Raw genomic sequence first — 18,534 nt, forward strand, 5'->3', positions numbered from 1 at the left:
CTGGGTCCTCAGTCCCCGCTCGACAAAGACACAGGACAGGGAGGGCGGAGAAGCACTCTGTTGCTCAGCCACTGCTGTGGAGCTGTGTCCTGGTGGAGGCCGCCCTCCCAGCCCTGTCAGCGCTCCTGGGGGAGCCAAAGGTGCAGGAAGGACTAGGTGTGTGAGCCGTGGAGTCTGGCTGGGGTTCCAGCTCAGGTGCCGCCATACTTAGCCTCTCTGAGCTTTAGTTTCCAACTCTAGAACCCCAAAGTGATAACACCAGCCTGTCTTGTAGGAGAGCGTTGAGGGTTCATACGAAACTGTGTGCACACGTTCAGCAGCGTCTGGTACATGGTAGGAGCCCCCTAGAGGTTCAGTTTCTTTTCTCCAAACGACTGGGCAAACCCCTTCAACTGCCTGCTAAGAATAGGTGCCATCTGATTGAAGGTGGGTGGTAGTGTCAGTGAGCAGTTTTGGGGGTATCTTGGGCTCCCACTTAGGGAGCCCACTGTCCCTCCCGAACAAAAAAAAGACTGAGACAAACTCCTGATCACGTCATCAATGGTACCAAAGTCTACCGGCTTTCATACAACGCCAATTTCTGCATCTTGAAGAAATGGCGAGATCACTGCAGGACAAAGTGTATGAGTGTCCAGAAGAAAGACCCTCTAAGGCAAGTTGGCCACACACTGACATGGGTGTGACCCCACACCTCAGGAGGGCCAACATGCCCTGATGGACAGGGACAGGGAGGCCACCAGCCTGAGAAATGCCCACCAGTGGCTGGCTGGGCCACCAGTTTTTTCCTCCCAGACCTGCGATGACTCAGTCTCTACAACTAAATCAGAAATGCCAAGTTAGCACCTCTTGCCACGCAGGCCCATCACAGAGAACATGGAGGATGCAAAGGAAAGACTCTCTGGGTCGCTGGACAGGTGTGTGACGGCCTGATAAGACACCCAGCCCACTGGCCTGCCCAGGGCCACTGTGGCGAGGGGCAGGGGGCTGGCAGTGGGCTCGGGCAGCTTCCCCATTGGCAGTTCCTAGGCAGAAACACCTCTGCATGCCCTGCACGCTGATGCTGTACAGCCCGTGAGGTCTAACAATGATAGCTCCATGTCACTTGACAAAAGATGTCTGTCAGGGAAGCACTGCTCTGAGCGTAGGTTTGGTCTGAGTTTCTGACAAGGTTACAGAAGAAAGGCCCAGGGAGACAGCAAATCACCAAACCAGCTACACGGCATGGAGTCCCTAAGACAGGACACCAGGCAGCATGCCGATGACGTCACTGCCATGGCTCTGGGAAGCCCATCGCTTTCACACACCACCGTGGTGTCGTGATACCCTGGTCCTGATGCAAATTAGAAACTGCAGGCTGCTGGTATCTCTGACACCCCTTGATCCCAGCAAGAGAGATGCTCAGAGAAGCCAGAGAGAGGGAGGGTGTGAGCCAGTGGTTGGGCCATCACCAGCCTATATGGCTTCTCTGCCTCCCTGGAGCGCCAAGACAGCTCTATGCTCACCCTGCAAGGCAGGGACACCTGCAGGGGGATGGCCGCACTGCACTCCCAAATGGACCTCAAATGGGAAGTTTCACAGGAAAAACAAGATACAACAAAGACACGTGCCCAAGTGCGGTGCTCGACTAAGGCATGTTAGTCACTCAGTCGTTTCTGACTCTTTGCGACCCCATAGACTGTAACCCACCAGGCTCTTCTGTCCATGGAATTCTCCAGGCAAGAATACTGGAGTGGGTAACCATTCCCTTCTCCAGGGGATCTTCCCAACCCAGGGACTGAACCCGGGTCTCCCACATTGCAGGCATATTCTTTACCGTCTGAGCCAACAGGGAGGCCCGAAACTAAGGTACATATTGTTAAAGCCACCAGCAGAAAAAATGTCCCCTCAACTCTAAAACCTCCCACTTCATTCAGGATGTAAAAGGGTAGAGGGGGAGAGAATTTTAAAGAAGGATTTCTTTAGAGAGAGCAGCTTAGGGCGGGTGGGGTGGTGGCTACCTGTCTGCCTCCCATCTCAGTCCCACTGAAAGGGTTTCAAGGCACCAGGTGGAGACAGGTGGTGTGTGTCCCCTAGGGTTAGGGACGTGATGGAGGGCTATCAGAACTCCACCTGGGGAAACTCAAAGACAGGCAGGCTGGCCCTGCCTTGGTTGGGGAGCAAAGCCCGGGGGCTGTCTGCATATGCGTGGTTTGTTCAGGCAAGGAACGCCCATGTCCCCCGTGGACCTGTGGTGGGCACAGGGCAGCCATAGTGGAAGGGGCACCTCAGGCCATGTCCGGCAGGGCCACCGATGTGAGCAAGCCAACCCTGGCAGAGGAGAGATGAGACAGATCTTCAGACCCCAAGGGACTCAAGAGAGAGGAATGTCTGCTGGAATCGAGAGCAGAGGGAAGGAACTTCAGGAGGACGATGGGGATGGCGGGGGAGGGAGGTATCTGGAAGAATTCCAAAAACCCCACAGGGAAAGACTCAACTTGCAACACCTGCAGAAACTGTGAGGCACCAGCTCATAGCAGCCCCAATGCAGGAATAACTTCCCTGCCCCCCTCCTGGTTCTCGCCCCTCTCCAGTCCCAGAGAGGAGGACCTGCAGCTTTGAGTGTTACCCTGACTGGACATTCCTTTTTTAAAAATCAATTGATTATTTTTTGGCTGCTCTGGGTCTTCGTTGCTGTATGCAGGTTTTCTCTAGTTGTGGCGAGGGGCAGGGGGCTACTCTCTAATTGTGGTGCTTGGGCTTCTCATTGTGGCGGCTTCTCTTGCTGCAGAGCACCGGCTCAGTAGTTGCGGCTCTAGAGCACAGGCTCAGGGCATGGGCTTAGTTGCTCCAAGGCACGTGGGAATCTTCCCTGACCAAGGGTCGAACTGTGTCCCCTGCATTGGCAGGGGGGTTTCTTAGCCACTGGATCATCAGGGAAGTCCCAGACTGCACATTCTCATCAGCATTTGCAGACTGGGTTGTGTGTTGGTGGAGACTAAAACACTTGATAATCCAGGAGAGATGGCAAGTCAAGAGTTCCCTAGAGTTTTTGTCCCAGGCGGAAGAAGAGCTTTGCCCACTGAAAAGTTATAAAGTGACAGTGAGAGACAAAAGTCAAGCTACCCGTGATCTCATCCCGCGAGTCGTTGGTTCCATGGCCTTCAAACGACCTTCACTGTCTAGCACGAGGCCTGTCAGTATCCAGAACATCCCCCTCCATTCATCTCTGGAGAGCAGCTTGCTGAGCGGAGACTACTCGGAGGAGCGGGTGGCGCTGCTTGGCCCCTGCCCGGCATCCTTAACCCACACGGCTGGGGACAAGGCTGCAGACTTCCCAAACAGCTGCCATTGAGCCCCACCTTCAGGAAGGAAAAGAACTCCTGCCGGGGACATTTCCCCACTCTCCACTGCTGCTGAAACACCATCCAGAGCTCGTCCTGCATTTCTTGCTGAGCACCGTCCCCATAGCCAAGCCAGTGGCTGCAGTCATGCCTAGCCCAGGGAGGTGGACGTGAAGGAAGTGACAGCCAGAGCTCCGGGCTCTGCTCGCTGTTTCCTAAGGGCCCGGGCAGCTCATGGTGACTCTGGCGGTCCCGAGTTCAGTGCTCTTTCTGGTCAGTGCCCCATCTGGGCTGCTCCCCATCATCAATGTTGACAGGACAGTCTCATCACGTCTGTTCTATGCTGATACGTTTGAAAAGATCGTCCTAAAATTGGATGCTAGAGTACATCACTGAGTTCCTGGGGGGTTATCCAGTTACAATCCTCCAAGATGTGGGTGGGCCATCTGGATGCTGTGACACACTCAGGTGCTCCCCCCAGGGAGCTGTTTACCCGCTAGGAAGTAACCTTGTCGCTGGGCAGAGTCCCAGCAGGACCGTGGACTGACCTCGGCCACCAGCCTGCCTCCAAGAACTCTCTGGAGCTAAGACAAGGAGAGGAGAGACTGGAAGGAATCCAGAAGGTTCTCTATCCTCCAGGAGATGGGCAGGCAGCGATGGAGGCAACAGGACATCAAGCTCAGAACAACCCGAGATTTCGGGAGGCTGGCATCCACCCGCATTCCCACCTCATTTGGAGACGGGCAGAACCCCACGCACTCCCATCCTACAGCTGGGGAGCCCGGCACCCAGCCCCCAGAGCCACCCTCACCTGCGGTTCCTTCTGGGATCTCCGCGGGGGCCTGAGCGGCCGCCTGCTCACCAGGGGCTCCCTCATCCACTAAGGGTGCTGTCGCATCTGGAAACGGCCAGAAGTGGAAACCACCTTAGGGGCTGGGACGGGCCGTTCCACGCCCCTCACCTTGCGCTCTTTGGGGATGCAAAGGTGCAGGAATGCGGAGGCAGGAAGGGGACTCAGCCACATGCAAAAAAGCAACCCCACAAGGCAGGGCCCAGAGGCGTGCTCCCACTTGAAATCTCCCCAGGAAAACATGAATACTCTGTCCAAGAGGCAACAGCTTATGAGACAACCGAGCCCTCTACCAGGAAAGCCAGAACAGCCCCCCTCTAAACACTGCAGCGAAAGGGACTTCTGGTCGCCAATATTTTTAAGGAAGAAACGTTGAAAATCAGGTGAGTGGTCACAGATGTTTGATCCTTACAGCAGTGCAGAACAGGAGAAGGCAAACTCTGCAGTCAGGGCTGGAGGCTACGGTTCTGCTGGGAGCCCGGCTTTGGGCAAGTCCTTTGTCCTCTTAGGGTCTCAGTTTCCTCATCTGCAAAATGGAAGGTGCCTTGACCTCCAAGTTTTCTTCCAGTTCTAATCCCCCAGTAGTCAAGTATGGATGTGAGAGTTGGACCACAAAGAAGGCTGAGCACCGATGAATTGATGCTTTTGAACTGTTGGTGTTGGAGAAGACTCTTGAGAGTCCTTTGGACAGCAAGGAGATCAAACCAGTCAATCCTAAAGGAAATCAACCCTGAATATTAATTGGAAAGATTTATGCTGAAACTGAAGCTCCAATACTTTGTCCACCTGATGCAAAGAGTCAACTCATTAGAAAAGACTCTGATGCTGGGAAAGATTGAAGGCAGGAGGAGAAGGATGAGATGGTTAGATGGCATCACTGACTCGATGAACATGAGTCTGAGCAAGCTCTAGGAGATGAAGGACAGGGAAGCCTGGCCTGCTGCAGTCCATGTGGTCGCAGACAGTCAGACACGACTGAGCGACTGAACAACAACATTAATTCCCCTGTCTCCTGGAGCCCATGACCCTTGGTTATAAAGCACAGACCCCCCTGGGTGGCAATGAACAGGCCGGCTCTGTCTGAGGTCAGGTGCTTGACAACAGGCCGACAGATGGATCCACCTTCAGAGCAAAGAGGGAAAGATTCACCACCAGGAGTTGCTGTCAGTCTCTTATCAAGGTGAATGCTTCCAGATCGGCATTCCTCCCTGAGCAAATGCACTGGCATACTACCAAACCATTCTGGGCAAACAGGAGGAGGTGTCAGCTTTAAACGCTTTCCAAGAGCCTGAGTCAGGTTCGTCAATTGGAGTCCTTTTTGTTGTGGTTGTCTCGGGAGCAGCCTGGCAGAGCTCCACCCCAGCAGCTCCCCGCCATTCCCCAAGCCATGAGAGCTGAAGCTCTTGGGACCCTCACACGGACAGGATCCAGAATGTAGCAAGACGTGGTAGGAAGATTCTTCCAGAATAAAGTAGATTTGGAAGGCTGGCTTAAAATTTGGCATGAGTGCTTCAGGACTTTCTCAGGGCACTAGGCAACCTGTAAAACTGTCTGAACAGGATCAGCAGGCTATGTCTTGCATCACTGGCTCTAAGAAGGAGAGCAAGGAGCATTTGGTCTGATTTTCTCTTCACTAGGAGGCTGAGAACCTTGGAGGTGGTGGGGAGGGGAAGAAGGGGAAGGGCCACATCCACTATATCCTTATACCATCAACTGGCAAGGAACTTGACAGCCACTTTCTGAATTCATCTAAAGGTGGACGCCTGGGGAGATGCTGGGGCCAGGTTCTCACCAAAGTCATGGGCAGGGCCCAGGGAAGTGCTGCGACTAGAACCTTGGGGAGGATGGAGAGATGGAGGGGCATACTCTGCAGACTAGTTACTCAAAAGCCATTCTCAATGCCCCTCTCCCTTGATTTTTCCTATGAAGGAAGCTGAAAGGCACAATACTCAATGTTTTAGCCTGCCTTACAGCCAGAGAGCATCAGAAAACCCAGTTCCTGCCAATGAGACATAAATGGAAGTTGGTCAGGTGGGGTATGTAGAAAAACTCTTTCTTTCCTAATAAAAAGGGAACATGTTTGGTTTCCGGGCTCTTTCGGTCACTTTGCTTTGCTACTTTCTTCTTGTTTTGTAGATAGATGTGATGCCTGGAGGTGCAGCAGTCATTCTGTAACCGTGAGGCAATAATCCAGCCATTAAAGATGGCAGAAGATAAAGACAGAGAGCACTGATGACACTGAGGAGCTGCTACTCGAGTCCAGATGTTTTATTATGTGAGACAAATAAACCTCTTCATATATATGCCACAGTGAGTTGGGCTTTCTGTTACCTGTGATCAAATGTAGTCTTTTTTTTTCTTTGGCTGTGCTGGGTCTTCCTTGATGCACGAGGGCTTTTTCTAGTTGCTGTGAGCCAGGGCTACTCTCTAATTGCAGTGCACGGGCTTCTCATTATGGCAGCTTCTCTTGTGGCTCATGGGCCCTGAAGTGTGGAGGCTTCAGTACTTGTGGCACACAGGCTTAGTTGTCCCGCATTCCCATGCGGGAATGGTCTTCCCGGACCAGGGATCGAACCCACGTTCCCTGCATTGGCAGGCAGAATTTTTACAACTGGACCAGTAGGGAAGTTCCTCAAACATAGTCTTGACTGATATGGATGGAAAGTAAGAGAAGACGGTCCAAGGAACACCTCAGGAAATACATCAGAAGCTTTATAATAATAACCTAGATACTGAATGTCTACACAAGACAGGTTAGAAAAGATGCGCTGGAGCTAACACCATGGCCAAAGTCCAGAGGCCCAGGCCCAGCTCAAGAAATGAAGGATACTAAACCAAGAGCAGTCCCAAAGTGTGAGCTTGGAGATGTGCGCTGACCTACCCTTTCCTGAACCAAACCACTGCTCGGGGACCTGGTGGCTCATGGGAGAAGTGTGGAGAGGACAATGGACAAGCAGCAGGGGCTTTGTGGAGCTGACATCAGGCCCTGCTCTGCCACAATCCCAGCCTGTTCAAGTGTGGCTGTCTTGAAGCTCACACATGATGAAGCTGCCCATCCCTGGCACTAGCGAGCAAGGCATGAAGACAGAGCATGGCTCCCACAACACTTGGGGCCCAAGCCCCATCCGCAAAGCACTGAGTGGGCATATCTCTCAGCCAGGGGCAGCAGCAAGTGCAGCCAGGAAGGGTGGCACGTATGAGCTGGCATGTATGAGCTCAAAGCATGGCTAAGCACAGGTTGGAGCATGGAAGGAGCTGTTTGAATGAAGCCGTGAGAAAAGGGGGGCCCCACCTTCCGCCGTCGGAGTGCTCTTAGCATCAGAGGTTTCAGAGCCTGGTTCCTCAGATCCATCATCGGCCGGGGTCTGCAGGGGAGACTCTGGAACATACACAATGAACCCCTCAGAATGGCTGCCTCCCTCCGCCCCAATTTCGACTTCAGAGGAACTGGGGGGCAGTGTCTTTTGGAGCCGAAATCACCCAGTATAGACCCCAGATGGATGGACTGTGGTCTCGTGATAATACCAAGAAGGGGACCAACCCCACCCCCACCCCACAACTGGGCCCCCACACCAGGGTCATCAGGAAAAAGGCACGTGACGTTTACCTGTTCTGGGGCAAGAAGAGAAATTGCCTTTTAATTAGCTTGTGGTTCCAACTGAGACAAAGGCTCTGATATTGACAAATGGGCAGCAGACACCAGAGAGCTAAGCCACAAGTAAACTTGGGGCTTCGTCTTTCCTTACCGGAGAGGTTCACGGGAGATCATGGCCATGAATTCATGACAAGTAAACGCCTGGGAAAACACTCAGAAATCGAACTGCTTCCTCTGCAGAGAAATTAGCTCAGGGCAGACATGGGACCTACTTCTAACCGGACACTGGGCTGCGTCTCCCAGTCCTGCCCAACAAACCTTGTCATACCTGAAATGTCAGTCATCACTATTTACGGGAAAACTGCCCGACCAGACTCCAAAGCCAGGGGACCTCGAATGGACTCAGCAAAAGCCACGCTACCTGACAGGGGAGGGGGTGGGATGGGGTTGGGGAGCCCTGGAGTAGAGGACAGGGAACCGGCTCTGCCCGAGGCAGACCCCAGAGGTGAAAAGAGGCAAGTGGTGTTCCAGCACACTTTGGGGTCAGACACCTCGAACCCTCTGCTGGAACGCCATCCCTGGACACCCACCCTGGCTGCACTGATCCAGCCAAAGAAGGACTGATTCTAAAGAAGCTTCTGGTCCTGAAGCTTGGGAAAACCTGCCAACTCCCTCAAGCAGGCTTTGGACACATGGTGAGGAATCATCCGCAGACTGTCTGCTGGGCCTTTTTGTGTGTGTGTGTGAGCTGAGATTCTTTTATCGGTATAAAATCACAACTTCACATCTATCACTTTAACCATAATTCAGTGGCATTAAATACATTCACCACGCTGTGTAACCATCACCACTATCTATATCTAAACCTTTTTTCATCTTCCCCAACAAAACTCTGTACCTATTAAGCAATAACTCTCTCTCCCCCGCTCCCAACCCCTGGCAGCCTCTATCTACTTTTTGTCTCTATGAATTTGCCTCTTCTAGATACCCTATAAAACTGTACAACATTTGTCCTTTTATATCTGGCTTATTTTGCAAAGCATAATATTCTCAGGATCCGTCCATGTAGCATCTGTCACAGTGTCATTTCTTTTCCTGGTTGAATAACATTTCATCATATGTATATGATGAAATATGATGATATACCACCATCCTTTGTTTATCCGTTCATCTGTTGATGGACACTTGGATTGTTCCAGCCTTTTGGCTATTTTGAATAATGCTGCTATGAACAATGGTGTACAAATATCTGTTCTAGTTCCTCGTTTCGATCCTTTTGCATATATCCTTAGGACTGAAATCGCTGGATCGTGTGGTAGCTCTACATGCAATTTTTTAGAAAACCACCAAACTGGTTGCCACAGCTGCTGCATCATTAACACTCCTGCCTGCAATACACAAGGGGTCCAATTTCTCCACATCCTCACCAACACTTGGCATTTTCCATTTTTTAAATTATAGCCATCTTCGTAAATATGAAGTGGTATCTCATGGCAGTTTTGGTGTTGTCTGCTGGGTCTTATTACCCACCAGCCTCAACTGCCAAAGCACAGGAGCCTACAGGTGTGATGGTGCCTCAAGCATTTGCCCCCCAAACACCCCTCCCCCAGTCCATCCCCAGCCTGCCACTGTGATCATCCGCATTATCCATGTTGAATTTTTTGTATGGTGGGAGGAAAGGTGGAAGAGACCTCTTCTGACTGTCTTAGTTGGAAGATCTAACAAGTTAACTCATTAACACCTTTTAATTCACACGGGTGCTCTGTTTTATTAGCTAACCAACTTTCACCCACTTTGCAGCTCTCTTTGGCTCCACCTAATCCTATTCCAACTTTTAGCATCTACTCAGATGCTCTCTGTTCTAGTATTTTACATGTGGTTTCTTGTCATTATTCAAAAAAGTCTCTGTCACCTATCTGAAATGTTGCTTGTAAAGTGCACCTTCTGTCAAGTCACACCTTTCACTCTCCATATAAAAATAATTCCTTCTAAATCCTTAGTAGCAAGAACAAATTTGAGGAGAACTCTGAAAATCTCTTAGGTATCACTTGCTTTCTTGGCAAGTATATTGTTTGAATAAGTTTGTTTAGACTATCTTCAAACACTTTCACAGCAGTGACAAAAAGGTTAGCAACTTAAAATCTGCATGTATATATTATATATTTACACATATATCTGTTTTAGCACAGAACTTCCAATGACATTTTATGTTAAAAGAACTGAGGAATTTCAGCAACTGTACTTTAAGCACCTCTAAGGCACAAAATAACTTGGTAAACTTGTTCTTACTTTATAAATTGAATTATTAGATTTACAGAAAAATTGCAAAGAGAGAACAGAGGATACCCCATTGCCAGTTTCCCTAGTTATTAACATCCTACATTATTATGGTACATTTGTTTCAACATAATACATATTTTTAAACTTATTAAACCAGGTCACCCTAAACAGAGCATCATTTTTCACTGGCACAATTAATTCACCTGGGGCAGAATTCAGTATGTTAGGATCCTAAGTTGGATGCTCTCCCACGCTAGTGGTAAAGAACCCGCTTGCCGATGCAGGAGATGTAAGAGACACAAGTTGAGTCCTTGGGTCAGGAAGATTCCCTGGAGAAGGAAATGGTAACCCACTCCTGTATTCTTGCCTGGAGAACTCCATGGATAGAGGAACCTGGTGGACTACAGTCCATGGGATCACAAAGAATTGGACACTACTGAAGGCGACTTAGCACACGTGAAGACTTCAGGAACTGAAGTTCCAGGGGGACTTGGCTGAGAGTGACCAGAGGCAGAAACAGCTGGTGTAGAGTGAAAGGCTATACTGGCCCTGTGACCTCAGAGAGGAGATCGTCATCTGTAAACTAGGGAGGGTAACCTCTGTCCTCACTGGTTACTGTGAGCAGTGCCTGAGATGTTGTTGGCCGAAGCCCTTTGCCAGCTGTTTAGAGCTCTACAAAAATGCCTGCGTCGTCCTTTTAAGCAAGCCCCGTTATACGCAGGGCGCTCGTGCTTGTGCTCAGTCGTGATCGACTGGAGCCTGTCAGGCTCCTCTGTCCGTGGCATTTCCCAGGCAAGAATACTGGAGGGGGTTGCCATTTCCTCCTCCAGGGGATCTTCCTGACCCAGGGATCGAACCTGTGTCTCCTGCACTGGCAGGCAGATTCTTTACCACTGAGCCACCCAGGAAGCCCTGTAAGTAATTATATTCTTTACCACCCAAATCAGGACACTTGAAAGTGAAAGCAGCAATACTGCTAATGAGGCAGAAGAGACAGTGGGCTCAGATCCTCAGCTGAGGGAGATCCCAGGGCCCAGTTGCCCCCAACCCTCCACGGGGAGCTGAAAAGTAGCGGCTCTGGCCTGAGTCAGGCTTCGGCCCGGGAGAGGTCAGAAAGTAATTCTTGCCACCATTTGGTTCCTGACACCGGGAAGGGAGGTTTGGGCCAATTGGGACCCGTAGGTGGAGCAGGCATTCCTCCCCACCGCCCACCCTGCTACACCCCTCACCCAGAGCTTCAGGCTGGGGGCTCCCAAGAAGGCCAGAGGGCAGCCTCTGAGTTCCCAGGACAGTCCATGCCTTCCCTCACCTCCCCTAACTTGGAGCCCTTTTGTCTGATTCCCAAGCTCTGCCTCCAGTGTGTTCTCTGCCTAAACAGGTACAGAGAAGTTAGCCTTTGAAACAAGGGTCCCCAGTGAGTCCTGAAACATCTCCAAGATGGGAATGATGGCTCTGCATGCTTCCCCAACCCAGGGCTCCTCCTGGTGACCCTGCCTCTTCCAGGGACCCTTCTCCGATGGATGTACCTGGAAGAGGTTCCCTCCCACCTTGGAACTCCACCACTCCCATCCGCCACCCCACACCCCAGGCTGCAAAGTGTTTTTATTACTTGCAGCATTTAAAGAGAAAAGTAGACAGCCATTTTGTCTGCTTAGAAATGGGTGTGGAGGACAGGGACCTAGTCTCTCTTACCCTGCTCTGAGGGCTGCTCCAGGGAGCACTGGCCACCAGGGACACTGTGGGGAGAAGGGCTCCTGGCAGCACAACCCAGTGCTCCGTGGGCCAGCCTGCTGCTCCTGGCACCAACATGGGGATTGGCATTTGGAGCTGGAAAGAGGGCTCTGTGTGCCCCACGGGGCTCCTGAACTAGGTGGGGATGAGAGGCAGAGAAGAGGCCAAGCCAATTTAGCCAAAAGGCTATATTATAGAACATCTAGAAGTTGATCCGGTTTAGTACTATAGGTTCAACAATAGGAAACCCAGAACTAATCAACTCTGGCCAAATAGGGACCTTACACGCCTATTAAGGAAGAGAAAAAAAAATAATGTATAATGTCATGCATTTTAAAATATATATTTATTTATGTTTATTTATTTATTTGGCTGTGCCAGGTCTTAGTTGTGCATGTGGGGTCTAGTTCCCTGACCAGGGATCGAACTCAGGCCCTCTGCACTGGGACCAAGGAGTTTTAGCCACTGGACCACCAGGGAAGGCCCTAAACTTACGTATTTTGCATGCTAATGAATTCTGCTGATTTATAGGTTCATGGATGTGCCTAAAGACTCAACAGATTGCCCTTGTATTAATTAGATGGACAAGCCCCCTGCAGTCTTTGTCACAATACATCTATGCATTTGGCAAACTCTCCTTTGCAAAGGCAGATTTTCAAATAGCCTCACATTTTGAGTTCTGTGGGCTCATTCAAATGAATGAGGTTTCAAATCTATGGATAATCTAAAATAATAAAGTATTTAAAACTCCTTTAAAAATCAGGATGCAAACCCTTCCTGCCAGCTCTTTCCAAAGCAGTAGGGCTGGCTGTGATCCCCAGGGTGCCTGGCCCCGTAGGCAGGGCTGTGCACTAACCTTTCAGGCCGGGGTCCATGTCACCCTCCTGGTCTTGCAGGGTGTAGTCCCCCTGAGCATGATCTTCCATCACGTCGAACTCCTGGCGGGGCTCAGCCATCCTGGTTCAAGGCCCACCTGGGGAAAGAAGATGGGAAGTGAGGGCTGGATGCTGTGCTCAGGCTAAGTGCTGGGGCGAGGGGAGGGGGGACAGGGAGACAGAAGTGCCCCTCCCCACTTCATGGAAGGTAGATTTCTGCCTCTCGTTTCCCTTCTCCAACAATTAGAGTACCCAACCTCATCTGTGGAGGGGTATCTCTGCTGAAGCGTTATTAACATGCATGTGTGCACTTTTCATTCACCAACAGCACATCAGTTCATATCCAAAACCACCGGCTGGGCAGGTTCAAGGGGCCTGATTTGTTTCTATGCCCAATGCTCTTTCTACTTCATGATAGAGTAAATGCTGCTGACCAGTACTTTGATGGTTTTCTGTTTTTGTTTTTTACAGAGAGGGAAGGCATTGGCTGGGCAGTGCCAGTAAGGAAAAGGAGGTGCAGAGAAACAATGTGATTGCTGAATCACACCCAAGTGTTCTGATGCCCCAGCTCTGAGCCAGGTGGCCCCACTAGGGGTCAGAGTGGGGCTTCCACTCACCTCATTGGATCCCTTCAGAAACCTTATGTGTGCATTCCGAGGGCTGGGCTAAGTCCCTAACAGGGCGCAGTGTGAATCTGGGGCTAAGGAGCAGCAATGCATGTCCTCCCCCAAAAGCCCTAGCCTAGACTCAGCTTCAGCTCAACAAAGCCCACCAGAAACAATTTCTTAAAATCAATTTTTATTGGAATACAGTTGATTTATGATGTTGTGTTAGTTACTACTATACAGCAAGGTGAATCAGTTATAAATATACACTTATCCCCACCCTTTTGGTCTTCCTTCCCATTCAGGTCACCACAGTGCATTAAGCAGAGTTCCCTGTACTGTTCTTCTTAGTCTTGCATTCCTATACACTAACAATGAAAGATCAGAAAGAGAAACTAAGGAAGCAATCCGTTTTACCATTGCAACAAAAAGAGCAAAATACCTACAGATAAACTTAGGAGGCAAGAGGCCTGTGTGCAGAAAACTGCACGACGCTGATGAAACGAAGCAAAGTGGCCCTGACAGATGGAGAGATGGCCGTGTTCCTGGATCAGAAACTACCATTTAATCATACTCTGTCCACATTGGCTTTTTGTTCTGTGCCCCATGGCTTACAGGACCTTAGTATCTAGACCAGGGATTGAACCCGGGCCCCCAGCAATGAGAGCTCAGAGTCCCAACCATTGGACTGCCAGGGAATGCCCTGCCCTCGTCTTTACTAAGAATATTTTATTCTTTATCTTAAAATAACTCATAAGCTTGAATTTCTGAATTTTTGAGTATGCCCTTTTGCTTTGGTTCATTCATGCTACTCTGGTGGATTATTCTAGGTTTTACATTGTTATCTCTGTAACTTGAGTCTTTTTTTACTTTGACATCTTCCTTTTAAATTATCTAATTATCTCATAATTCATTTTCTACTTTATATTTATCATATTTGAAACTCCCCTGTTCTAGTTGCTTTTACTTCCTGCTTTAAACTTTTATAATTTTAATCCTTTAAAATTTAAAGATTTAAAAAATTCTTTTAAAATCTCAGCTGTGTTTTGATTTATTTTTCATGTTTATTTTATTTATTACATATATACATATAAAGACACGTAATACATATATGTATTAAAATACATGTAATAAAACATATCTAAATAAACATTTATTTATATGTATTTGTTTATTGTATTATTCATTTATTTACTGTATATATTTATTGCATTGATTTATTGTACATATATTTATTTAAATCCTTACATTGTTTCATTTTTTTACTTTGAATTTTCACTCTAGATTCATGTTGGTGTTTCACTTTTATGTTAATTTTTTGAGATAATTTTATACTTGTAGGAAGATTGTAAAAGTTCCCCAGAGGGTCATTAACCTTTTGTAACCCCTTGAAAATGTATTTCCCTATTATCTTCCATTTTTTCTAATCTTTTAGGTGACTTAAAAAAAAGTCACTCCTTTTTGTAATTGTAACTTTTATCATTTTGCATAATTTTAACCTAAATCTAAGCTTTAATTTTTATTTTTAAAGTTTGGGCTGCCATTTCCCATTCTTTGTTTTCATTTGTTCTTACCTTTCTTCTAATTTTGTTTGCATTCTTTATTTTTTACTTTTTGACTGTGTCACACAGCTAGTGGGATATTAGTTCCCTGATCAGGGATTGAATCCACGCCCCCTATGGCAGAAGCGCAGAGAGCAGAAGCACAGAGTCGTAACCACTGGATAGACAGGGAAACCCCTGCATTCTTTACTTTAAATCTCTAGTTTTCTGTTATAATTTGTTAATAGTTACCCTCTCACATTTCTGATCTAATTCTACGGCTGTTTTTCAGTGGCTGTGGGCGAGCTGGTAACACAAGCTGATGAGGGCAGGGCCCTTCTCCTTCCTGCCTCCACTATACTAGCTCTGGCCTCTGTGATCAGTGAGTAAAGTCTGCCACGGGCAAGGTGTGGAGGGCGGACTTGATGTCATGTACTGTCTAAATGTATTATGAGTTGCAGAATGTTCTCACCTCTGAAAACTATTGCACAATGTTGGGCTACAGGGTGGGAGGGTCCACCTGGGGCTGACCTTCCACGTAAGACTTGACTGACGTGGGTGGAGGGGACAGCCAGGCTTCTGACACTGTGCTTATACCAGGTGGCCACTGGCATATTCACACCCAGCTCCATTTCTCTCCCTTCTAGGCAGGACATGCTGGTGTGGGTGTCTGAGCTCCCTTCTCTCTCCATTATGTAGGATAAGAAGCTGGGATGGCTTGAAGTGAAGTGAAGTTGCTCAGTCATGTCCGACTCTTTGCAACCCCATGGACTGTAACCTACCAGGCTCCATCCATGGGATTTTCCAGGCAAGAATACTGGAGTGGGTTGCCATTTCCTTTCCTTCTCCAGACCCAGGGATCGAACCCGGGTATCCCGCACTGCAGGCAGATGCTTTACTGTCTGAGCCACCAGGGAAGCCCTTGGGATGGCTTAGGAGGGTTCTAAGAATGAGGTCAGTGAGACCTCTTCTGGGTGTAGGCAGAGGGTGGGAGGCCTGGCCCCACTTTGGCAGCCACTAGGCAATGGCACCCCACTCCAGTACTCTTGCCTGGAAAATCCCATGGGTGGAGGAGCCTGGTGGGCTACAGTCCATGGGGTCACTAAGAGTTGGACAGGATTGAACAACTTCACTTTCACTTTTCACTTTCATGCATTGGAGAAGGAAATGGCAACCCACTCCAGTGCTCTTGCCTGGAGAATCCCAGGGACGGTGGAGCCTGGTGGGCTGCCGTCTATGGGGTCACACAGAGTCAGACATGACTGAAGCGACTCAGCAGCAGTAGCAGCCTATAGAGAAGGGGTCCCTTTTCATTCTGACTGAGGTCCCTGACCCTCAAGGAGCTCTTGGAGGAGGCTCCTGAAGCTGAATATCTCCAAGCCTTTGATATCCCCCCAAGGACGAGCAAGATGTTATCCTGGGAAGATCCCAAGGCTTAGGATTTGGTGGTGATATTCTCTACCCTGAGATATGCTGATGGTCTGTTTTCCTTAGGAAGCCCCCAAACATAAGAACCCCTGTGCTAAGAGGAACAAATTTCATTACCCAAGAAGTCAATGACTGCTTCCCACCCTACCCTAGGAAGCAACACCTTCCTTACCGCCTCCTAATGAAGTCTGTCTCGGAACCTGCCTGGTCACTGCCAACTGCTAGTCCCTGAGACTGATCCATGAGTCACCTTGTCTGCTGACTCACCAGGAGCCCCACCTGGGAACAGTGACGACAGCCCAGAAGCACAAGGCCTCCCAAACTGGCTGGAGATGCTTCCCCTGGCCCAGGTGAGCCAGGCCAACCAAATCAGGTCACCCTGTTCAACCTGCAGCTGGTTTTAGTGAATACTCCAGGGGGCGCTAGTGGTAAAGAACCCACCTGCCAGTAAACAGGAGACATGAGAGATGGTTGCTCATATTTTAAAATCATGGGTTTTGGGGACTTCCCCGGTAGTCTAGTGGTTAAAAACTTCGCCTTCCAGTGCAGAGCATGTGTGTTCGATCCCTGGTCAGGGAAATAAGGTCCTACATGTCTCGAAGCCCAAAAACCAAAACACATAAAACAAGAAGGAATATTGTAATAAATTCAATAAAGACTTAAAAAATGGTCCACATCAATATGTATACTTAAAGCTGATTCATGTTGTATAGCAGAAACCAATACAATATTATAAAACAATTACATTCCAATTACAAATAAATTTTTTAAAATGGTCCACATTGAAAAAAAAAAGACAAACTTAAAAAACATCATGGATTTTGGAGAAAGCCGCTCTTCCCACAAAGCCTGGGAAGTATGAGGAGCTAGGGACCCACACACGCAGTAGCTCACCACTCTCTGCACATCACTAAGTCCCAAAGCCCATACTCTAGTTATGCCTGAAAAGATGGGCTCACTGATGAACGCTGTCTTCTGATTATTCAGTGCTGCCGCCCCAGCCCTCCTGCTGAGCTTCCCCACCGCCCAAGTACTCATGTCCCCATCTGTCAGCTCATTCCTCTGCACAAAGTGAGGATGGCAAAATGCACCAGGTGGCAGCCAGAATCAACACAGGTCTGATCATAAGCATGAACTCCAAGTAGACCCCAGTGACCTCAAAGGTATCGAGATGGTACTTAACAGGCAAACTTGGCATCAGTGAAAGTCGAAGCAGTGTTTGTGCAGAGTGAACCACTTTCCCTTTGGGCTTCCACTCTATATTCCAAGGTGATTCCCACCCCCCTGGCTTATGTCCAGCTCAGAGGGGCTGCCCTGGTCCCTTTCCTGCCCATCTGCACAACGGATGGGATGACACATGTGATGTGGTGGCTGCTTTTCACTCGGATGAGTCTGGAGGTGGGCAAAGTGGCCAGTGTGGACTTTGTTCACGGGCATGAGCAGGGAAGCATCAAAGAGGCTCTCTAAGGTCACTTGGGCAGTGGTTGGCAGGGCCAACTGGACAGGTAAGAAAGGCCTGTTGGCAGGGAGGTGACCTCACTGGTCCAAGCAAACAGCAAAGAGGCTGGAACCGAAGTGTAGACAGAGGGCATGGAAAGGAAGGGATAGATCCAAGAAGTGTATTTTAGACAACATTAGACTGGGTTTCAAAATTGGGTTGGGGTCAGAGAGAGAGATCAGAGTCCAGAATTACACTAGAGATGGGGGCTTGGATGGCTGGGAAAGAGGGAAGGGGTAACACAGTCAGAGGGAACAACATCAGGGGCTAAAACAGCTGGTCAACAAGAGTGGGTTCTGTCTGTAAAATATCACTGCTCAAAAGAATCCCCTGCACCTCATTTTACTAACTGGTGATTGATTTGATTTAATAAGTTCTAGAAAATAGATTCTGCTCTCCCTATTTATTTCCATTAAAATTTTTTAAGTATTCAAGTTTTATTTCTGTTTATTTATTTTAAAATATCTTTTGGCCTCGCTGCATAGGATGCAAGATCTTAGTTCCCTGACCAGGGATTGAACCCCTGCCCCTTGCAATGGAAGTGCAGAGTCCTAACCATTGGGCCACCATGGAAGTCCCTATAATTTGAAATTGTTATGGGATTTGAAGGGTGGTGCTAGGGATAAAGAATCTGCCTGCTAATGCAGGAGACACAAGAGACGCAGGTTTGACCCCTGGGTCAGGAAGATGCCTTAGAGTAGGAAATGGCACCCCACTCGTGGCTCAGATGGTAAAGCGTCTGTCTACAATGCGGGAGACCCAGGTTCGATCCCTGGGTCAGGAAGATCCGCTGGAGAAGGAAATGGCAATC

General features: G+C 49.0%; 1 protein-coding gene and 1 long non-coding RNA gene across 48 annotated transcripts in view; one reads left to right on the plus strand and one right to left on the minus strand.

Moving 5' to 3' along the window:
• MAPT (microtubule associated protein tau) overlaps positions 1–18,534 on the minus strand; it is a 119,441-nt gene that overhangs the window by 37,494 nt on the left and 63,413 nt on the right. For 19 of the 47 annotated variants that reach the window (XM_086357199.1, XM_086357190.1, XM_086357187.1 and 16 more), the window contains 2 exons: positions 12,633–12,749; positions 7,463–7,549 (listed from right to left, as the gene is read on the minus strand). In XM_086357199.1, the coding sequence (XP_086213325.1) occupies positions 7,463–7,549; positions 12,633–12,732 (187 nt within the window). In that variant the 5' untranslated portion in view covers positions 12,733–12,749. Of the gene's footprint in view, positions 1–4,131; positions 4,219–7,462; positions 7,550–12,632; positions 12,750–18,534 lie in introns of all 47 variants that reach the window. The other 28 variants (XM_086357179.1, XM_086357192.1, XM_086357186.1 and 25 more) reach the window with 2 other exon arrangements.
• On the plus strand, positions 5,479–6,478 carry LOC147351406 (uncharacterized). The gene is made up of 2 exons (XR_015147503.1): positions 5,479–5,617; positions 6,307–6,478. It is a non-coding gene; the product is annotated as an uncharacterized LOC147351406 (long non-coding RNA).

The sequence above is a fragment of the Bos grunniens genome, chromosome 19 (assembly GCF_055505025.1).
Source record: "Bos grunniens cultivar Pamir isolate PY7600 chromosome 19, Bosgru_T2T1.0, whole genome shotgun sequence".
Classification (NCBI taxonomy): Eukaryota; Metazoa; Chordata; class Mammalia; order Artiodactyla; family Bovidae; genus Bos; species Bos grunniens.